This window comes from Sus scrofa, chromosome 3 (genome assembly GCF_000003025.6).
Source record: "Sus scrofa isolate TJ Tabasco breed Duroc chromosome 3, Sscrofa11.1, whole genome shotgun sequence".
NCBI lineage: Eukaryota > Metazoa > Chordata > Mammalia > Artiodactyla > Suidae > Sus > Sus scrofa.
The window spans coordinates 23,347,207-23,366,961 of record NC_010445.4 but is presented as its reverse complement, the minus strand read 5'-3'; the positions used below and the strand labels follow the sequence as shown (position 1 = coordinate 23,366,961).

Genomic DNA, 19,755 nt, shown 5'->3' with positions numbered 1-19,755 from the left:
GGGACCTTTTATCAGTGCAGGGTGCTTGCGTCTGCGTCCGGGTCTATGTCTGGGTCTGGATGTTGGCGCAATCTCGACCCGGGCTCCCACCCCTGGGTGTCGGGAGGCCGGCGTGGAGGGAGTGTCCAGCCTCCCGGAGGAGCACATGCCTCGACACCTTCCCTTCATCACCCCGAACTGGCTCCTTAGGGAGCCGCCCGCGTGGGGAGAGCAGGGGGTGGTGTGTCCCTGGGAGGGGTAAGAGAGTGGGGGCGCAGGGGGCGGGCCGGGTCCCCGGGCGGGGCGCAGGCTCGGGGGACCCGCGCGGCTGACGTCAGGCGACTCCTTAAATAGAGCCGGCAGCGCGCTCGGCTCGGCATTTCTCGAGGAGCCGGAACGCGGCCGGCGCCAGCGCCACCGTCCGGCCCGCCCGCCAGTCAGCACCGCTGCGCCGCCGCCAAGCGTTCGGGGCGCCGCGCCGCGAGGAGCCGGGATGGGGCTTCGGGCGCTGGGCGCGCTCCGAACCCGGCGCACGTGAGAGAGCCGAGGAGCGCCAGGAGCCGCCCCGCTGCCCGGAGCCCCGTCGCCCAGGAGACGGGGATGTCGGAGTCGCCGCCGCCCGTTCCCCGAGGAGCCGCCGCCCCCGGGATCCCCGGGCATGGTGCGCGCCCGGGCCCGCAGCGCCCGAAGCAGACGGCGCCCCCTACGCCCGACCACCCGCGTGGCCCGGGCCGCGCCGCGCGAGCCCTCTAGGCGGCCGCAGGGCCCCAGCTGCTCCACCGCCGGCGCTCCCTCGGAAACCATGACCCCCGGCGCGGGCCCATGGAGCCATGGCCTATAGGGTCCTGGGCCGCGCGGGGCCACCTCAGCCGCGGAGGGCGCGCAGGCTGCTCTTCGCCTTCACGCTCTCGCTCTCCTGCACTTACCTGTGTTACAGCCTCCTGTGCTGCTGCGACGACCTGGGTCAGAGCCGCCTCCTCGGCGCGCCTCGCTGCCTTCGAGGCCCCGGCGCGGGTGGCCAGAAACTTCTTCAGAAGTCCCGCCCCTGCGATCCCCCGGGCCCGACGCCCAGTGAGCCCAGCGCGGCCAGCGCGCCTGCTGCCGCCGCGCCCGCCTCTCGCCTCTCCGGTGTCAACCACTCCGGCTCGCCTAAGCTGGGTACCAAGCGACTGCCCCAGGCCCTCATTGTGGGCGTGAAGAAAGGAGGCACCCGCGCCGTGCTGGAGTTTATCCGCGTGCACCCGGACGTGCGGGCCTTGGGCACCGAGCCCCACTTCTTCGACAGGAACTACGGCCGCGGGCTGGACTGGTACAGGTAAGGAGGGGAGCTTCACTCCGCGCGCCCGCTCCGATCCGCTCGCTCCTCTGAGCCATCGCCTGCGCTTCCGCTTCCCCTTAACCTGGCTCTCTGTGGGGGTTCAGGCGGACCCGTGGGGGGACTCTAGCGGAAGGATCAATCCAGAACTTCTCGGTGACGGTGTAGATCGGTGCGCGGTTTCTTGAATGGCGAACGACCCTTGGCTCTGAAGTCGCGGGCAGGGAAGGGAGGTCTCTGCCAGGGTTCTGGAGGTGAGCTGGAGAGCTGGCTCCGTGTCCAGCCTCTGGGGGAGAGAAAGCTGGGCGCCCAGGGAAGGGGCAGCCGGGACAGGGGCGGCCTGAACACAGCCCTCTCCGGAGCCTCGCCAGATCTTTCCTGGCCTCTAAGAGACCCTGAGAAGGGAAAGTTCGACCAGGGCCCCCTGGTGGCAGGGCTCGGCGCTGGGGCGAGGTCCTCGGAGTTGAGGCCAAAAGAGAGGGCGTCCTTGGAGGGGTGGGAGCGGGAAAGGTCCCTTCCGGAGGAGTCTCATTCTCAGCTCCGGGTATTTGCAGCTGCATCTGGGCCGAGGATCCCAGTCACTCGGAGCCCCGAATTGTTTTTCGAGTAGTGGCAAGGACCCCTGGCTTGGAGCCTTGGCTCTGTCGCTTAGCTTGAGCAAAATTCCTAAAATTCGTTGGGCCTTGATTTTCTTATCCATCAACAAGGAGCAGGGATGGTCCCTGTCCTCTCTGCCTCTCCAGGCCTTTCTAAGTGCTTTCAACGTGTAAGAAAGACACTGGGGGATGTTTGGAAACCAGCAGCCAGGGTGTGGAATTTGGAATTCTGTGGACAACTCAGTGGAAGGCTGGCTAGGGTCTTAGGGGCATCCAGTCGTAGACAGACTCTCTACCCCCCACCCCTCTCACTGGCGGGATTGACAGTCTCACAGGCGGGTGGGTGTCTGGGGGATAGCCTGAAGCTTCTAGAAGGGCGCAGACTCCACTGTTCAAATGCCCCTTTACCTCCTAAGCCCTGTGTGGTGCTGAGGTGTAGGACTGGCCCGCATGTGGACTGAGCTGGGCACCCCTGGCGGTGGTGCAATGTATGGGTTCCTCCCAGCATGCGGGTCCCAGAATTCTCACCATTCACCCGACCTCTTAAAGACTTGCTAGAAATGTCTGCGTGGTAATGGACCTGGGAAAGCGAAACATGGTAGCTGGCACAGTAGCTGAGGCTATTACAAAAAAAATTATAAAAGTAAACCCTGGGAGTTCCCTTTGTGGCTCAACGGTTAAAGAGGATCTTCATTAGGATCCACGAGGACGCGGGTTTGATCCCTGGCGGTGCTCAGTGGGTTAAGGATCCAGCAGTGCTGTGAGCTGTGGTGTAGGTCACAGACATGGCTCGAATCTGGCGTGGCTGTGGCTGTGGCATAGGTTGGCAGCTTCAGCTCTGATATGACCCCTAGCCTGGGAATCTCCATATGCTTTGGGTGTGGTCCTAAAAAGGCAGAAAAAAAAATAAGGAAACTCTTTAGGGGGTAGAAAGTCGTAAGTATACTCGAGTAAAGGACAGCTTCATTAGAAAGAGGATACCACTGGGCTCCTAATAGGGACCCTGGATTTGCAAGAAGGGGGTGGGCACTAGGGCTCACTTGTCCCCTTATCAGTGAGCCCTGGACTGCAGTGGTCACTGGGGGGCCCAGAGGTGGGACATGCCCTGTCTTCAGAAAACGGACACAGTCCATCTCCAGTGGAGTGCATCAGGGGACAGCTGGCCTGGGGGTGGCCCTGGGACCATGGTGTGGGCTCAATGGAATAGGATGGCACAGAATGGCAGCTCTGATGCTTTTCAAGCTGTGACCCACAGGCATCCCAACTGGGGGTAGGCAGTGTACTAGGACAGCATCAGAGCCAGACCTCGGGGCGGGGAAGGCAGACGCTGCCCGTGTCTGCCACGGCCACCCTCTCCTGCGTGGTGGGGTTTCCTCGATGGAAAAATCTAAACATCATTCTGAAGCCCTTTGCCAAACCCAGGTGCCTTTTACGTGCAAAATGGCAAAATTCTGAGCATCTGGCTTTTATTGTAGCCTCCAGTAAACACCTCATCCCTGCACCCAGCCTCTGCACACCCTCTCCTGTGCTCTGCCACCAAACACCATACTTCAGGCTTCCTGCTCGGAGCCGGTGTCATTCAGGGATGGCTGCTTTTTATTTTTAACCTTGGCATGTGTGATTCTAAGCCAGCTTCGCTGTGAACCTGAGCGATGGGAGCCGTGCCTTTTTTTAATATATATATAGCACATTTGGATTCTGCTAAAATTCTCAGCTGAGTCTTGGTAGGCTTTATTTAACATCAAGCAGGCTGACAGCTCCCCTTCTTTCTCTACTCCCCCCCACCCTGCACATCCCAGGGTCTGACTTACCGTCCCTTTCCCCCTTTCTATTTGTAAAAAGATATTAACCTATGGATCTGGTACTAATTGCCCCTTCCTCGTCACCTCCCCTGGGAAAGCGAGGCGCGCACAGCATCAGGAGGGGCTGTGTGGTTTGTGTTTTCTTTTTGCTTGCAAATACACCCCCCCACCCCCGGAGTCAAGGGTTTCAGGTGGGGATTATTGTTTCCACACGAGCTGATTCTGCCCCATTTGGATGCCATTCCCATAATTTCCAGGACATTTCTCTGTGTGTATCTTATGCTTTATTATCATGCAAGGAATATGCGTTAATTGCAGAAATGATGGGGCTATCTGGTGTCCTTTAAAACCCGTCTTTCTCACTTTCTGTCTGAATTCCATGAGTTAGGATGGCAGGCGATGAGATGCTTTTCTTTCTGCCCGCTGCCCTTATCATGTCACAGATGTGAAAGCTGCAGCCCAGAAAGGGACAGCATCTGGAATGAGATCCCAAAGCAAACTGGTGGAATTTAGGGCCAGGAGACACTGCCGCGTGCGCACACACACACACACACACACACACATACACACACATGTGCATTTGCAGCCAACTATGCTCTAACCACTGTTCTACACAGCTGGCCACCATAAAGCCAGTGTCCACTGGGCAGACATGGCCAGAGAGCCCTTGCATCTATTGGAAAGGACTTGTTTTCCAAAGGTGGAGTTGCAGAGTTGTAGGCGGTGGATCTAATTATGATCTGCCCACCTCGAAGTCCCTGGGTATAAAATAACTTTCTGGGTCTGAAGGCCCTAATCAGATAGACAATACAAAAGTCAAAAGGAGAGACTTCTTCCTGTGGGTAGGTGGAGATAAATCAGGAGGTGGCAAGCAGTGCCTGAAGGTAGAATGATGCAGCCAGAGAGAGGCACCATTGGCCAGAGATCCCAGGAGAGACCTTCCTTGCCCCCCATCCTGAGCCCCCGCTTGTGCACCCTAGGAGATCGCCCAGCCCTTTGCGGCGGGATCTCTTCCCTTAGATATTTTTCTGAGACCCCCTCACTGCCGCTGACCTCACCTCTGCAGCTGGCCAGCTTCCCTGCTCCCAGTTTCCTCCTCAAAGTAGCAGCTGGGTGTGCAGGGTGGGGTCAGCTAGCTGCTGGGTCAGGGGGGCAGAGTGAGGCCACACTGCCAAGGGACCCAGGATAGGACCTCCTGCAGAAGGCTGGAGACAGTCCCCTGGATGCTGTGTGATTGGAAGCAGAGGGACCTTCCTGAGGCTTGGCTTCCTTGTCACGTGATCGTGCCCTCTAGTAACTATCACAGAAGGGTGTTTTGGAGAATGAAACACGGTAAAAAGAACGAAATAACGGCATCAGTAGCAACGTGGATGGACCTAGAAATGGCCACGCTAAGCGAAGTCCGTCAGACAATGAGATGCCAACATCAAAAGCTTTCACTGCCATGTGGAATCTGAAAAAAGGACACAATGAACATCTTTGCAGAATAGATCCTGACTCCCAGACATTGAAAAACCTATGGTTTCCAAAGGAGACAGCTTGGGGGATAGGGGGATGCGCTGGGGGTGTGGGATGGAAATACTGTGAAACTGGATTGTGATGATCCTTGTATAGCTGTATATGCAATAAATTCACTGAGTAATTAAGAAAAAGAAAGAAAGAACCACAGGATAGGAAGGTGCCCCAGGAAAGTCTCTGATACGTAAAGATAAGGCAGTAGCGCTAGCACTGTTGCCACAGTTGCTCCTACTCCTTCCCTACCGACACTTGTTAGTATTAAAACTATTGGGTTCCGTCCCTGCTGCTGTTCTTAACATGAGGCTGAGGAATTAATTATTTGCTGGAAACATAGTTCCCTGATAGACTAGGAAAGCTCCTTGGCTCAAGTTCCACTTTCAGCTCGGCTTTAATTTTCCATTTTCCCCTCTTTCCTTCCTTCTGCATTGCTAAATAGTCACTTCTCATTTCTGGGCATCAGTTTGCTCACCTTTAAAATGAAAATGGGCTGTAAACTCCCTTCGTTGCGCGGCAGTAAACGAACCCGACTAGGATCCATGAGGATGCAGGTTCGATCCCTGGCCTCCCTCAGCGGGCTAAGGATCCGGCGTTGCTGTGAGCTGTGGTGTAGGTCACAGACTCAGCTGGGATCCAGAGTTGCTGTGGCTGCGGCGTAGGCTGGCAGCTGTATCTCCGATCAGACCCCTAGCCTGGGAACTTGCATGTGCTGTGGGTGTGGCCCTAAAAAGCAACATCAAATCGAATTGAATCTAATCGAATATGAAAATGACGTTTGACAGGGTATGTGAGAATGCTTCTCCCAACCTAAGATTATTACTGGGATGCAACAAGGGTTGGGCGTGAGGGCAGAATATTCAGGGTTTTCATCTTTTATAAGGAACTCTAAGTGGTGCACTGTCTAGTAGTTTTTAGGGGAAGCTGCGTTCTGTGTCAAATGTTCTCCCTTTTGCTAGTTTTCAGCAGTGAGGGAGGGGGAGCCAGTGTGGAGAGGCATTGAATCTTCTCTAAATGCACTGAAATGCCAACAAGAGCAAGTTAATATGTGATAATTGACTCTGTGCTCTGATGTCAAAATTGTGATAGATGAGCCTGTTCTGTAAATTTTAGACTCCACTTCACAACTCCAGTTATTTATTTCTTCAGTGGCAGTGGTGTTCTGGGGAGGGTGTAAAGCAAAGAAGACGCAGCGTTTGCCCCGGAGGCAACAGTCTAAGTGAGAGAGAGAATAAAAAGCACAGGATAAGGTCTGTCGCCTTATCCAGCTCATTTCGATCAAGTAATCAAATTCCAGGAGTTCCCTCGTGGCTCAGCGGGTTAAGGACCTGGTGTCATCACTGCAGCGTCTCAGGTCGCTGCTGTGGTACAGGTTCGATCCCTGCCCCAGGAACATCCATGTGTCACGGGCGCAACCAAAGGGGGAAAAGAAAAGAAATCAGTTCCAATAGCAGGAGTTCCTATCGTGGCTCAGCAGTTAATGAACCCGACTAGCATCTATGAGGTCATGGGTTTGATCCCTGGCCCTGTTCAGTGGTTTAAGGATCTGGCGTTGCTGTGGCTGTGGCATAGGCTGGCGGCTACAGCTCTGATTTGACCCCTAGCCTGGGAACCTCCATATGCCGTGGGTGCAGCCCTAAAAAGACAAAAAGTTTAAAAAAAAAAAATTCCACTAGCGAAGCCAAACTCTAGAGGCAAATTTTAAGAAAAAATAAAACCAAAGGCAGAAAGCAGGAGCGGTAATGGATGAAGAAGGCTTTGCCATCTTTAATGGATGGCTACCCGGCACAGATGGACCCACATTTGTCGAGTGTGCACACACAGCTCACACGTGGCCATCGGCACACACGATTTCCATGTCAGTGCAGACATGTCTTCATAGGGAGTTTTCCTGCCTCAGTCCAGGAGGGTGTCACACACGCTGATTACATGAACTGGTGAGTCCATAAATCCCCTGTCCACCATGTGGGTCTCTGTCAGCCCCACGGCCGCTGGAGATATAGTAGTTAGTTCCAGCACGTGTACAGTTCTTGTCAGGCACCAAGGAACATTCAGGATGGGCGTGCAGCACTGTCATCGCTCAAGGAGGCTTTTTGAAGAGCTGGCTTCGTCTCCCCCTGGAGCTGAGACAGTGGGAGGAGCTTGGGATGAAGACTCTTCCCCTTAGCCTTTGGTATCTGGCTATTTAGGAAAGAAAGACCTGACAAGCCCAGGGCTATTCAGCCAGTACACGTCTTTTGCGATATTAAAATATGACACGGATTCAAAATATGACATGGATTCCCTGGGCGATTTAGCGTCTCTGACATTAGGATGTGGCTAACGACAGATGGGGTCTTAGATTCCATGAGATCGGATGCTTCCAACACATGGGATGGAAACTCTTTCCCCCGGGGGGCGCCTCCTGCTCTGGAAACCCACTGGACTTCACACAGGGCCAGCGACTCCGTGGCAAATGCCTGGCCCAGCAGGGAGCCCCCGACACCCTGCTTGTCTTTGTATCCAGCAGGCGTCTCCTCTCATTGGTGAAGGAGCTGTCCCCGTTTTATTTTCTGTTTTCTTTTTTCTTTTTTTCTTCTTACGGCCACACTTGTGGCATACGGAAGTTCCTGGGCTAGGGGTCCAGTTGGAGCTGCAGCTGCCAGCCTAAGCTAAAGCCACAGCAACGCCCGATCTGAGCTGCCGTCTGCAACCTACATGCAGCTTGTGGCAATTCCAGGTCCTTACCTTAGCCCACTGAGCCAGGTCAGGGATCGATCGGGCATCCTCATGGAAACTAGTCAGGTTCTTAACCCACTGAGCCACAACGGAAACTCCCATCCCCATTTTAGATTTGTGATCATTACCCATTGGCCTTTTCTGTCTTGGCTGAAATGGGGGATAGTGCAGGTTGATAGCCACCCGGAGACAGCCAGATGCCTTGGGGACCTATTCTTCATGTGCTGCTGTTCTGCCCAGATATTTGGAGTCACATCTTGAGAGTCCCTAACAGCTTCAGGGTGGGGTCGATGCCCCACAGGTGCTGTTACCTGCATGCTTGCTTATGTCCCACGCCTCATGTGGGCAAGGCTGTATGATAACTTTCTTCCTGTGGGTTAGACCTCGGCTAGTCATTCCTGAATGATTGCATGACTGAGTGGGTGGGGCGGGGGGCGGGGTGGAGGCAGGCATCTCCCCATTGATCAGGGACTCTATGAGGGGGCGGGCTTGGCAGCGGGAGGGGGTGGGCGATGGGTAGAGAACCACGCTGGCTCTGAGGCAGGCTGGAGGGTCTGTAAGACCACACAGTCTCCCTAAACCTGTGGGATTCTCTCTCCCCTCCAGAACCAACCCACAGGGCGGGTTAACCCATTTCTTTGTCACATGCCTACCATGTGCCCCCATGAGGGCCAAGCTGCTGTAGGCTGGCTCTGCTGCCACTTTGTCCTCCTCATGGGCTGTATGGATGGGCTGGAGTGGCTTTGTCATCCAGGGGCAGCTTGAGGAGGTGGGGGAAAGCCACCAGGCAGTGAAATAGCTTAGCACGTCAGAGGTAATCACTGCCTGTCAAACTACACAGCTGGGCTTTCGGTCCGTTGCTATGCTTTGGGGCTTACTCAGAGGATCGGGGTGTAGGGAGAGGGCTTACTATGGGGCGTGTGCTTCCAAGACACGTGGGCTGGACGTCCGGGTTGGATTATCTGGGGCTTGAGCATCACATGATTTCCTGGCTGCAGTCCAGGGGAGGGGCTTCCCACGCTTTGAAATCTGCGGCACTAATTGTGGGTCCTTCTCAGTGCCGGTGGCCACCAGCTCCCATAAGTAAGAAAACCAGGGTGTCTGCTCTGGGTGGAAGCCTGAGGACTTCTCACTGTCATCTATTTTATTTTATTTTATTTTATTTTATTTTATTTTATTTTATGGCCACACCCATGGCATATGGAAGTTCCCCAGCCAGGGATCAAATCCAAGCCTCAGCTTTGACCGACGGCATAGCTGCGGCAACCCCAGATCCTTTAACCCACTGTGCCGGGCTGGGCATCAAACCTGCACCTTGACAGCAACCCGCGCCACTGCAGTCATATTTGTAACCCACTGTGCCATGGCGGGAACTGCCACTGCCATCTTCTGAGGGACACAGGACACCTACATCCTCCGAGAGTAGCATTTTCCAGGCTTCAGACACTTTCTGCACACCTTCATACTTGCCCAAACCTGGCATGACCGCTACTATTATTTTCCTAATGGTTTTATTTAACACATTTAAAGTGATCATTTGTTTCATAAAGAACTGGGCTTGTTTTTCCTTCGGTGGGCACATTTTAGAATAGCTAGTGTGTTCCCATGATGCAGACATCAAAAGTGACAAAGGATATTCGAGGAAAACCATTCTCCGCCTTCCCGCCCCATCTCCCCGCCAGGCACCTCCTCTTCCCAGAAGCAATCACAGGATCCGTTTTTTTTGTACATCCTTCTGGAGTTGGTGAGGTTGCTTTTGTCAGCCTCACACCCATGATGCAAATGTCGTTGAAATACCTATTTTTCAAAAACAACTTTATTTGAAAACCACCCTACTTGGAAAACCAGTGTCACCTGCCATCATTAGAAAGTAATCATAAAAATAAATAGATGGAAAAAACCAAAACAAAACAGTGCTATTGAATTTCTGCGACCAAAGGTGGCTAGAGTGTTCCTAGACTGCAGCCTGCACTATTTGGTTTAAAAGAGGGGATCAGGGGATATTGGGAAGACGCATTAAAGAAATACTACTATCGATGGAGAAATGTTTCTCCTGGTAATCAGAAGGAATGGAGACTAAGTGGGAAAGAAAATACATTTTCTCCTCGTGTGATTGAGTGACATTTAGAAGGTCTGTGGAGTGCCTGAAATTACCAAGATGGGTTAGGCGTGGACCTCAGGGAAAACACTGCCGCGTTGGCAGAAAATCCAGTGCAAGTAAATCCAGTAACGTTTCCAGCTTTCAGATGCCTTTGATGTGTTCCTGATTGAAAGAGACAAGCCCAAGGAAAACCCAGAACAAATATGAGCATTCAGACAAGGATTGTGACTGGCATTATTTACAAAGCCGTCCAGCCTTCAGAAGAACAGCCTTCCCTGCATAAAGGGTAGAGTAGATCTTTAAAAGAAAAACAAAAAACAAAAACGCCCACAAGGCTCCTTAATGGTTGCCTCACTCTTCTCGGCTGGTGGAAAATCAGGGGCCTCCCTTGTGAATATCCAGTCTCCATCGGTGGTTCCAGATCTGCAGGCGTGAGTGTTGCCACAGTCAGAGAGGAAGTTGTTTCCAAGAGGAAAGGGGCTCAGAGTTTTTTGAGGTGGTTGGTTTTTGTTTTTGAAATTCTGAGGCTCCTGCGGGACAGGAGGTCTTTCTGAAATCTCCCAGGATGCAAAAGGGAACTATGCTTTTCCTCCCCTCTGTGGTGCAGGACGTAAGGCTTCTACATAACGGCAGGGGCAGGGGGTCACTCCTGCTTTCTTGGACAGTTGGATCTCACCAATTAAAGGGGGGGAGGCATCAGGTCTGGGTACCTACTTTTTAGCTGCGTCAAGGGAGCTCTGCTGGGGAAAATTGTCCCGGGGACTTCCCAGATGTGGTCCACAGGAGCAATTTAGAGGGGGGTCTGTGAGAGTGGGGCTCCCAAGCTTGCCTGCAGCTGGGCAGGCAGTCCTCAGTACTCATAAGGGAGGGGACTGCCTGCTCTCTCTGTCCCACCCACCAACTCCGTCTTGTCTTGGTGCTTGCTTCCTGCTGCGGAAAGGAATCCCCAGTGGACCCTGGGGCTGGTGGAGAGGTGAGCTGGCATTGAAGCAGTGCCTCAAGGGGCACCGATAAGAGGGAAGGAGGGCAGCCTTGAGGTCATGGATGAGATGAACTCCACGTGGAGATTAGAAGACAGTTTGCGCACAGCGATTAGATGCTCGGGGCGTATGCATGCTGAGGTCTGTGCAATGACTGGCCAACAAGGACTTGCTCTATAGCCCAAGGACCTCTACCTGACATACTGTGATCATCTATGTGGGTAAAGAATCTGCAAGAGAAAGGATGGGTGTACCTGAGTAACTGAATCACTTTGTCGTACAGCAGAAGTGGTCACAACGTTATAAATCACCTGTGCTTCATTCAACCTATTTTGAAAACAGGGGTGGGGGGTGGGGAGAAGCTTGGGTTCTTGAATCAGAAGGAACGAGTTGACATCTCGATGCTACCACCTGTCAGGCGACCGTCTCTGTTGCCCCTGTTGTCTGTCTCTGGGAACAAATCCTCTTGCCTACATGTAGGGTTGCTGTGAGGACTGAATGAGTGATAGCGTGCAAAGGGCTCAGAAAATTTCTGGCCCTTGGAAGGTGTCCAGCAAGTGTTGGTTGTCATGCATCGGTTATTGATTTTTCTCCTTCCTTTACCGAGCTCCGTGCTAAGGATTTGCTGGTGGATGAGACACAGTTGGATGGGTTATGAAATGGTCATGGGAGATTTTTACACAAGTCAGCTGATGATAGGAACCATAACAGAGATACAAGGCAGAGCTATGGCAGCTCGGTCAGGAGGTGAAATCCAATCGAGGGACTTCTGGAAGGCTTTCTGGAGGAGGTGGTATGTTATTTGGGTCTCAAGAAGCAGATGGGATTTTTATGGGACGGTCCGATAGGGATGCGATTTCGAAGTACATTCATCCATGATTTCACCTCTGATTATAGTCAGTCAAATCACAACATGAAGTTTTTTTCAAATCCTTTTACTTTTTCATGACTCTCTGCTGCATGCCAGGCACTGTGTTAAGTCCTAGAAGAATGAAGTTAAGAAAGAACGCTCTTGGCTATTGTGAATAGTGCTGCTGTGAACATAGGGGTGCATGTATCTTTTTGAATTATAGTTTTGTCCAGATATATGCTCAGGAGTGGGATTGCTGGGTCACATGGTAGTTCTACATTTAATTTTCCGAGCCAAGACATGGAAACAACCTAAATGTCCATTGACAGATGAATGGATTAAGAAGGTGTGGTACATGTATGCAAGGGAATACTATTCAGTCATAAAAAAGAACAGAATAATACCGTTTGCTGCAACATGGATAGAACTAGAGATTCTCCTACTAAGTGAAGTAGGTTAAGAGAAAGACATATGCTGTCACTTATATGTGGAATCTAAAATATGGCACCAATGAACCTATCTGCCAAGCAGAAACAGATTCATAGACATAGAGAACAGACTTGTGGTTGCCAAGGGGGGGGGGGGATGGATGGGGAGTTTGGGGTTAGCAGGTGCAAACTATTACATTTAGAATGAATAAGCAATCAGGTCCACGGTATAGCACAGGGAACTCTATCCATTCTCTTGGGGTGGAACACGATGGAAGATAGTGTGAGAAAAAGAATGTATAGGTATATACGTGTGTGTGTGTGTGTGTGTGTGTGTGTGTGAGACTGGGTCACTTTGCTGTGCAGCAGAAATTGGAACGATGCTATAAATCAACTATACTTTAATTCAAAATGTAATAAAAATAAATTTTAAAAAAAGACCTCCCCTTTAAAGAGTTGAAGGGGCAGACAAATCTAATAGCAAGGCAGGACGGAAGAGAAGTGCTCCTAGCTTGTGGGGTCACAGGGGAGAGAGGGGTCCCCACCCAGAGAGCCTTGCCAGGGAGCTGATGCCTAAGCTTTAGGACATCTTCATGGGCTCTTTCTTCTGCCTGAATCACTCTTCCCGAAGAGCATCCTAGGTCTGGCTGCTTCTCATCATGCAGGTTCCAGCTAAATTGTCACCTTGAAGATGCCTTCCTGAGCTGCCCAGGCTAAGCTGACTCACCTCCCCCATTACCCTCCATCCCCCATCCCCACCTCGTTTTATTCACTTCTTTCTTCTCACTGAAAATCTGGAATGGGGTGTTCACCTTGTGGTGCAGTGGAAACAAACCCGACTAGGATCCATGAGGATGCGGGTTTGCTCCCTGGCCTCCATCCGTGGGTTAAGGATCCAGCATTGCTGTGAGCTGTGGTGTAGGTGACAGACATGGCTTGGATCCCACATTGCTGTGGCTGCAATGTAGGCTGGCAGCTGCAGCTCTGATTCGACCCCTAGCCTGGGAACCTCCCTGCGCTGCAGGCACGGCCCTAATAAAAAGAGAGAAAGAAAAATCTGAAATGATCTTATTCATTTTTCTTTGTACTTGCTGTCTCCCTGACCAAAGGGAAGACTCCGGAACAGCAGGGATCTGGTCTGTCTTGTGCATGGCTGTGTCCTGGGAGCTGGTGCCTGGCACGCAGTAGGTGCTTGATAAGTACTCGTTGAGTGACTGTGCTTCGGTGTGAGGGATGACCAGGAATTGGTGAGTCTGTTCCAAGACCACAGACTGGCACATGCCCTTCGTGAGGCTTGTCATGCCTGGGTCTCGGGATGCTGGGTGAGAGAGTGCAGGATACCATCTGCTGATTCAGCAATCCTTCAACAGGTAGCGATTGAGTGTCTCTTTTGTGTCAGGTTCCGTGATAGTCCCTGCCAAGAGAGCAGTAAAAAAAAAAACAGACAAAAATCCCTGCCCCCCATGGTGTTTACTTTCTGGGCACGAAAGTCAGTAAAAAAAAAAAAAAAAAAAAAAAAAAAAAAAAAGTAAATCAGGAATTCCTGTCATGGTGCAGTGGAAACAAACTCGACTAGTAACCATGAAGACACAGGTTCGATCCTTGGCCTTGCTCAATGGGTTAAGGATCTGGCGTTGCCGTGAGCTGTGGTGTAGGTTGCAGACGCGGCTCGGATCCCGTGTTGCTGTGGCTGTGGTGTGGGCCGGCAGCTGCAGCTCCAATTGGACCCCTAGCCTGGGAACCTCCATATGCTGCTGGAGCGGCCCAAGAAATGGCAAAGAAAGAAAAAAAAATAAAAGAACTTTAGCTTCTATGAGAGAATGAGGAGATATAGTGGATGGTTTGGAGTTAAGGAGTTCTATGATCTGACTTACATTTAAAAAAAATTTATTGAAGTATGGTGGATTTACAGTGTTGCGTTAATTTCAGCTGTACACAGAGTTCCCATTGTGGTTCAGCAGGTTAAGAAATGGACACAGTGTCTATGAGGATGCAGGTTCGATCCCTGGCCTCCCTCAGTGGGTTAAGGATCCAGCATTGCCTTGAGCTGCAGCATAGGTCAAAGCTGCGGCTCAGATCCCGTGTTGCTATGGCTGTGGTGTAGGCTGGCAGATGCAGCTCTGATTCAACCCCTAGCCTGGGAACTTCCATATGCTGCAGGTGCAGCCCTAAAAAAAAAAAAAAAAAAAAAAAAGATAAAGCAAAAATTTATGCTGTCCAGCCACATGATTCAGCCACACATAGATCTATATCCATTCCTATATATCGTCTGACATATATGTATATATATTGCCTTTTCTACGGCCGCACCAGCAGCATATGGAGGTTCCCAGGCTAGTGGTCTAATCCGAGCTGTAGCTGCTGGCCTACGCCACAGCCACAGCAACGCAGAATTCGAGCTGTATCTGTGACCTGCTCTACAGCTCATGGGCAACGCCGGATCCTTAACCCACTGAATGAGGCCAGAGATCGAACCCACAACCTCATGGTTCCTAGTCAGATTTGTTAACCACTGAGCTGCGACGGGAACGCCTGCCTTACATTTTAAGAGGATCCCTTGGGCTGCTTGACAGGAGCAGGGACGCTGGCCAGGAGGCTTGGCAGTGGCAGTGGAGGAGGTGTGGGAGGTGGGCAGGTGCTGGGTACCTTCTGAATGTACAGTTGTGGGATTTTCTGATGACTCCAGGGCGTGGGGTGAGGGGTCCCTATGTTAAGGCCTCCTTCTCGTATTTTTTCTATCGCGGATACCTCGGTGAACCAGAAAGTCAGGGAAGACGGAGGTGTGATGGTGGTGAGGACATCGAGTGAGGGCTTGCTGGCTTTCAGATCCTTACAAGTGACAGCAGGCTGGGGTCTGACCCTCACATGCTTCCCAGCACAGCCCCTGGCTTGATGGGCCAAGTATCCCCCCGTAGGTGACTTTGACCTAACAAAAGCAGGGAACATGCAGTCACGTTCCAGTGCAGCCTGGAGGCTGCAGGGTCCCCCACCACCACCCCAGATTGGTGAGAGATGGCAGAGCCTGTCTTTCTAGAAGCCTTGGAGGTCCTTTTTGTCCGTTCTATGCTCTGAGCTAACGTTTTGAGATTTTTGAAGATGGAATTTGCTTTGCTCCAACCCAGAAAAGGCAACCCTCAGTCTGGGCATCACCCAGCTTCTCCTTCTTGTTCCAGGCTCATCAACATGCCTGGCGAGGGAGCTGCCTTGACAGCATTGCTAGGTTTAGGGGACTTCCGTGGGGGTTCTTTGAAACACAATTCAACACAGTAATTCCTTCCTGCAAGGGAATCGGGACCTGAATCTCCCCAACTTCCCCAAGGCCGCCGGAGCACGGGGAGGTGTTCTGTGCCTTGGTAGCCTCGTTGCAGTGCATTTCTGCTTTGGTGGTTTTAATGAAGATATGAAATCATCTAACAGCTTTCATTTTGCTCAAGTGAGATGGCTTAAAGTGGAGGTAGCATTTGCCAGGATCAATCCCCATTTTTAGACGTGGTTGGTTAAACTCTCTGCCGTGTATGGCCACTTCTGGCTGAAACCGGGTGGGATCTGAATTATTAATTCTGTGAGAAATGACTTAACATTGCAATGCTCTGTGGTGGCAACATCCCTCCTTCAAGGCCTCCTTCTCGTATTTTCTCTAGCATGAACACCTACCTCTGTGAACCAGAAAGTCCCAGGCAGCTGGGCCAAATCTCTGACTGACAGTCATTTAGCCAGGAGGGAAAGAACTTGACCTGATCTAGTGGTTCGTTCCTACCAAGGATGACAAAGAAGAAATAGGCACAAAGATTCTGAAAGGTACTTAGGTCAAAGCTATTTTTTCATAGGCACTCACATTTGGACATCATTCGAACGGCAACTCTGCAAGCAAGGGGGTCTCTAAAACATGACCCTCTAACAGAAACAGACTCACAGGCATGGAGAACAGACTTGGGGTGGCTGTGGGGGAAAGGGAGGGAGTGGGATGGACGGGGAATTTGGGGTTAGCGGATGCAAACTATGACATGTAGAATGGATGGGCCATGAGGTCCTATGTACAGCACAGGGAACTCTATCCAATCTCTTGAGATAGAGCATGATGGAAGAGAATATAAGATAATATAAGTCTATATATATATATATATGTATATTACTGGGTCTCTTGGCTCTACAGCGGAAATTAGCACATTATAAATCTACTTCAATAAAATAGATAAATAGATGATAGATAGATAGATAGACAGACAGACAGACAGATAGATAATAAAATAAAACATGAACCTCTGAGCACCTTGGCCCTATCCAGGTGGCTGCTGCCCAGGTGTGGAGAAATATGGAGAAGGAGGGGAAGCTCTGAGCTGCTCTGACGATGGGCCCCTGAGCTGGGGGCAGTGACCCCGCTGTGGAGAGAGAATTTCTATCTCCTGGAGAAGCTGTTGGGAGCAGTGATGGCCTCCCAGCCTCAGCCTCCTGCATCGTGGGCACAAATGGGAATATACGAAGCATGCTGTGGGGCCAAAATGTGGAGGGACAGTTGTCCCCCTAGTCAATCCCAGCAGATCTTGTATCATCCCTGTATGGCCAGATCTTCTGCAGTTTTTTTTCCCCTTCTTTTTAGAAAAAAGCTTGAAGTGTGGTATTTAAAAATGTGAACCTTCAGTGTCTAATTGTGTCTTAGGGCGAACACTCATGGACCACACAACATGTGTGTGGGCTGCATCAGTTGTCCTTTCATCACAGAGAGCGGGTGGGCCCTAGAGGCTCCACTGCGTTTGAATCCTCCCTCTGCCAGGTACTTTGCTGTGGGGTTAGTTGCTACCTTCGGAAGCTTTGATTTCTTCTCTATAAGGTGATGATAGCAGGGAGTTCCTGTCGTGATTCAGCGGAAACAAATCTGACTAGTGTCTATGAGGATGCAGGTTCGATCCCTGGCCTTGCTGTGAGCTGTGGTATAGGTCACAGATGTGGCTCAGATCCCACGTGGCTGTGGCTGTGGTGTAGGCTGGCAGCTGCAACTCCGATTCGACCCCTGGGCTGGGAACTTCCACATGCCACACGTGCGGCCCTAAAAAGCAAATAGATAAATAAGTAAAAATTTAAAAAAATTTTAAAAGGATGGTGCTATCTAGTATCCGTTCCTCCTCAGTTGCTGCAGTGATTCAATGTCATAAGTGCATGTTAAATCTTTTTTTTTTTTTGTCTTTTTTTTTTGTCTTTTCTAGGGCCACACCCGCGGCATATGGAGGTTCCCAGGCTAGGGGTCTAATCAGAGCTGTAGCTGCCGGCCTCCGCCACAGCCACAGCAATGCCAGGTCTGAGCGTTGGGTGGGTTAAGGATCCAGCATTGCTGTGAGCTGTGGTCTGCAATCTATACCACAGCTTACGGGCAACACCAGATCCTTCACCCACTGAGCGAGGCCAGGGATCGAACTTGCAACCTCATGCTTCCTAGTCGGATTTGTTAATTGAGCCATGATGGGAACTCCACGTGTTAAATCTTCATACTGCTGAGGAGCCTCCTTCCTGGACTGTCTGGGAGGAGGTCTGACTCTCACTAGGCTGATGGGCCTGCCTCGAGGGCGAGAGGCATAATGTGCAGCTTTGTCAAGGTGATGAAAGCTAGAGGCCAGCAGGGAGGTGAAGAATCTGGAGCCAGGATGCCCCAAGGTTGGAGAAACCCATTTGGTTGTGGAACCGGCCCCCAGGGGAGGAGCCAGTACTCCCCCCTGCTTCTCACTGGCATCCTTGAATGTGCTCACAGAGTGCCTAAGGATTTGGAGTCTGTGAGGCCATCACTGCTCCAAACCGCTTCTCTGGGGGCATAGAGATGCTCTCTCTGCAGTTGGGTCCCTGCCCCCAGCTCCTGGCACCCTATTCAGAACGGCTCAGAGCTCTGCATCCTTCTCCACACGTCCCTGGGCACCAGCCACTTGGATAGAATGGAGATGCTTAGCGATTCGTGTTTTAGAGATCACCTCGCTGGCACAAAAGGTAAGCGCCTCTCTGGATTCAGTGATGTGGTGCAGATGGAAGCCCAACCTGGAGAGTGCGGTCTTTGCTGACACGAAGAGACTAAGATCATTATTTTGGGCAAGAAAGATCAGCCTGGAAGGACTTGTCTCCAGCCTTGATCAGCAGTTGGCACCTGCACAACAGGCAGAACATTTTTTTCTTTTTTTTTTTGCCTTTTCTAGGGTCGCTCCTGCGGCATATGGAAGGCCCCAGGCTAGGGGTCTCATTGGAGCTACAGCTGCCAGCCTACACCACAGCCATAGCAATGCCAGATCGGAGCCACGTCTGCGACCTATAGCACAGCTCATGGCAACGCTGGAGCCTTCATCCACTGAGGGAGGCCAGGGATCGAACCCGCAACTTCATGGCTCCTCGTCGGATTCGTTAACCACTGCGCCACGAGGGGAACTCCCACAGTTCCCTTTAAAGCCAAGCAAAGCATCCATTTGTGGGCACTCCATTGGGGTTGGTTACATTGTTAGGATTGAGAGCCTGCGTGTGTGAGCCATGGGTTGAAGGGCTGGGCAGTCACCCAGCCTTGTCCTGCCCCTGGGACAGTCTGTCAGGAAACCTCTCTGGTCATAGTCCTCAAAGGTCTATCTAATATTGGACATGTTGGTTTCCAGTCTTCAGTCACTTGGGCGCCATCCCCACAGGTTATTTTTGGGTATACACATCTCCGCATATGTTTATATCCTTTACCTGGTGGTAAAGTCCACTCATCATGCTAGTTTTCACCTAATAACTTAAACATGAAACTTTCTATCACGATCTCAAATGAGAATCATCAGTTGCCAGAAATACAAAGAGACCATAAACACCAATGCAGTGAAAAACCGAACAGTGCAGTTAGATTCTAGCCCAATCCTGTTGCCTGTGTCATATTCTCCCCCCCCCCTTTTTTTTCTTTCCCCTGTTAAAGAGAGAGATCAAACCCTGTTAGGGAGGTGTTAACAACATCTTAGCATCTAACGGAGACTTTCTCCATGATGTAATCCAAAGATGTGTATAGAACGAAAAAGGAGAGATCATTATTTTGGAATGAGATGTTTAGATGGCATCTAAAGTCATGTCCAAGGGCCACTGAAATGATGTATTTTTTTAACCACTAGTGGCAGATACCTTGCCCTTTGGCAGATGCTGACTTACCCACCTAGATCTCTCTTGCTTTAAGAGAGATCTTATTATCTTATCATACATGGTTGTCATGGTCCATCAACAGCTTGGGAGGGACTGGCTGACATTACAAAGTCTGGGTGGTTGAAAAAGCTGTGATTTCAATTTAAATTGCAAATCGAAGGGGCATCATGGGAAAAGTGAATGCAGACGTGAAGAACTGAAGGAAAAGATCCAGCTATGCGGTATTTTTAGATCTTTTTCTATGGACCTGTTTTGTATCATTTTTTTTCTGGACTCTGGCTTTGATAAGACCCACGTGTGCTCTCTCATACACGACCCGAGGGCTACTTAATGTTTCTTTACA

General features: G+C 51.2%; 1 protein-coding gene across 1 annotated transcript in view; it reads left to right on the top strand.

Annotated features, from left to right (window-relative positions):
- HS3ST2 (heparan sulfate-glucosamine 3-sulfotransferase 2) overlaps positions 392–19,755 on the top strand; it is a 110,635-nt gene continuing 91,271 nt past the window's right edge. The window contains exon 1 of the mRNA XM_003124544.5: positions 392–1,294. Coding sequence (XP_003124592.1) covers positions 810–1,294 — 485 coding nt within the window. The 5' untranslated portion in view covers positions 392–809. The remainder of the gene's footprint in view (positions 1,295–19,755) is intronic.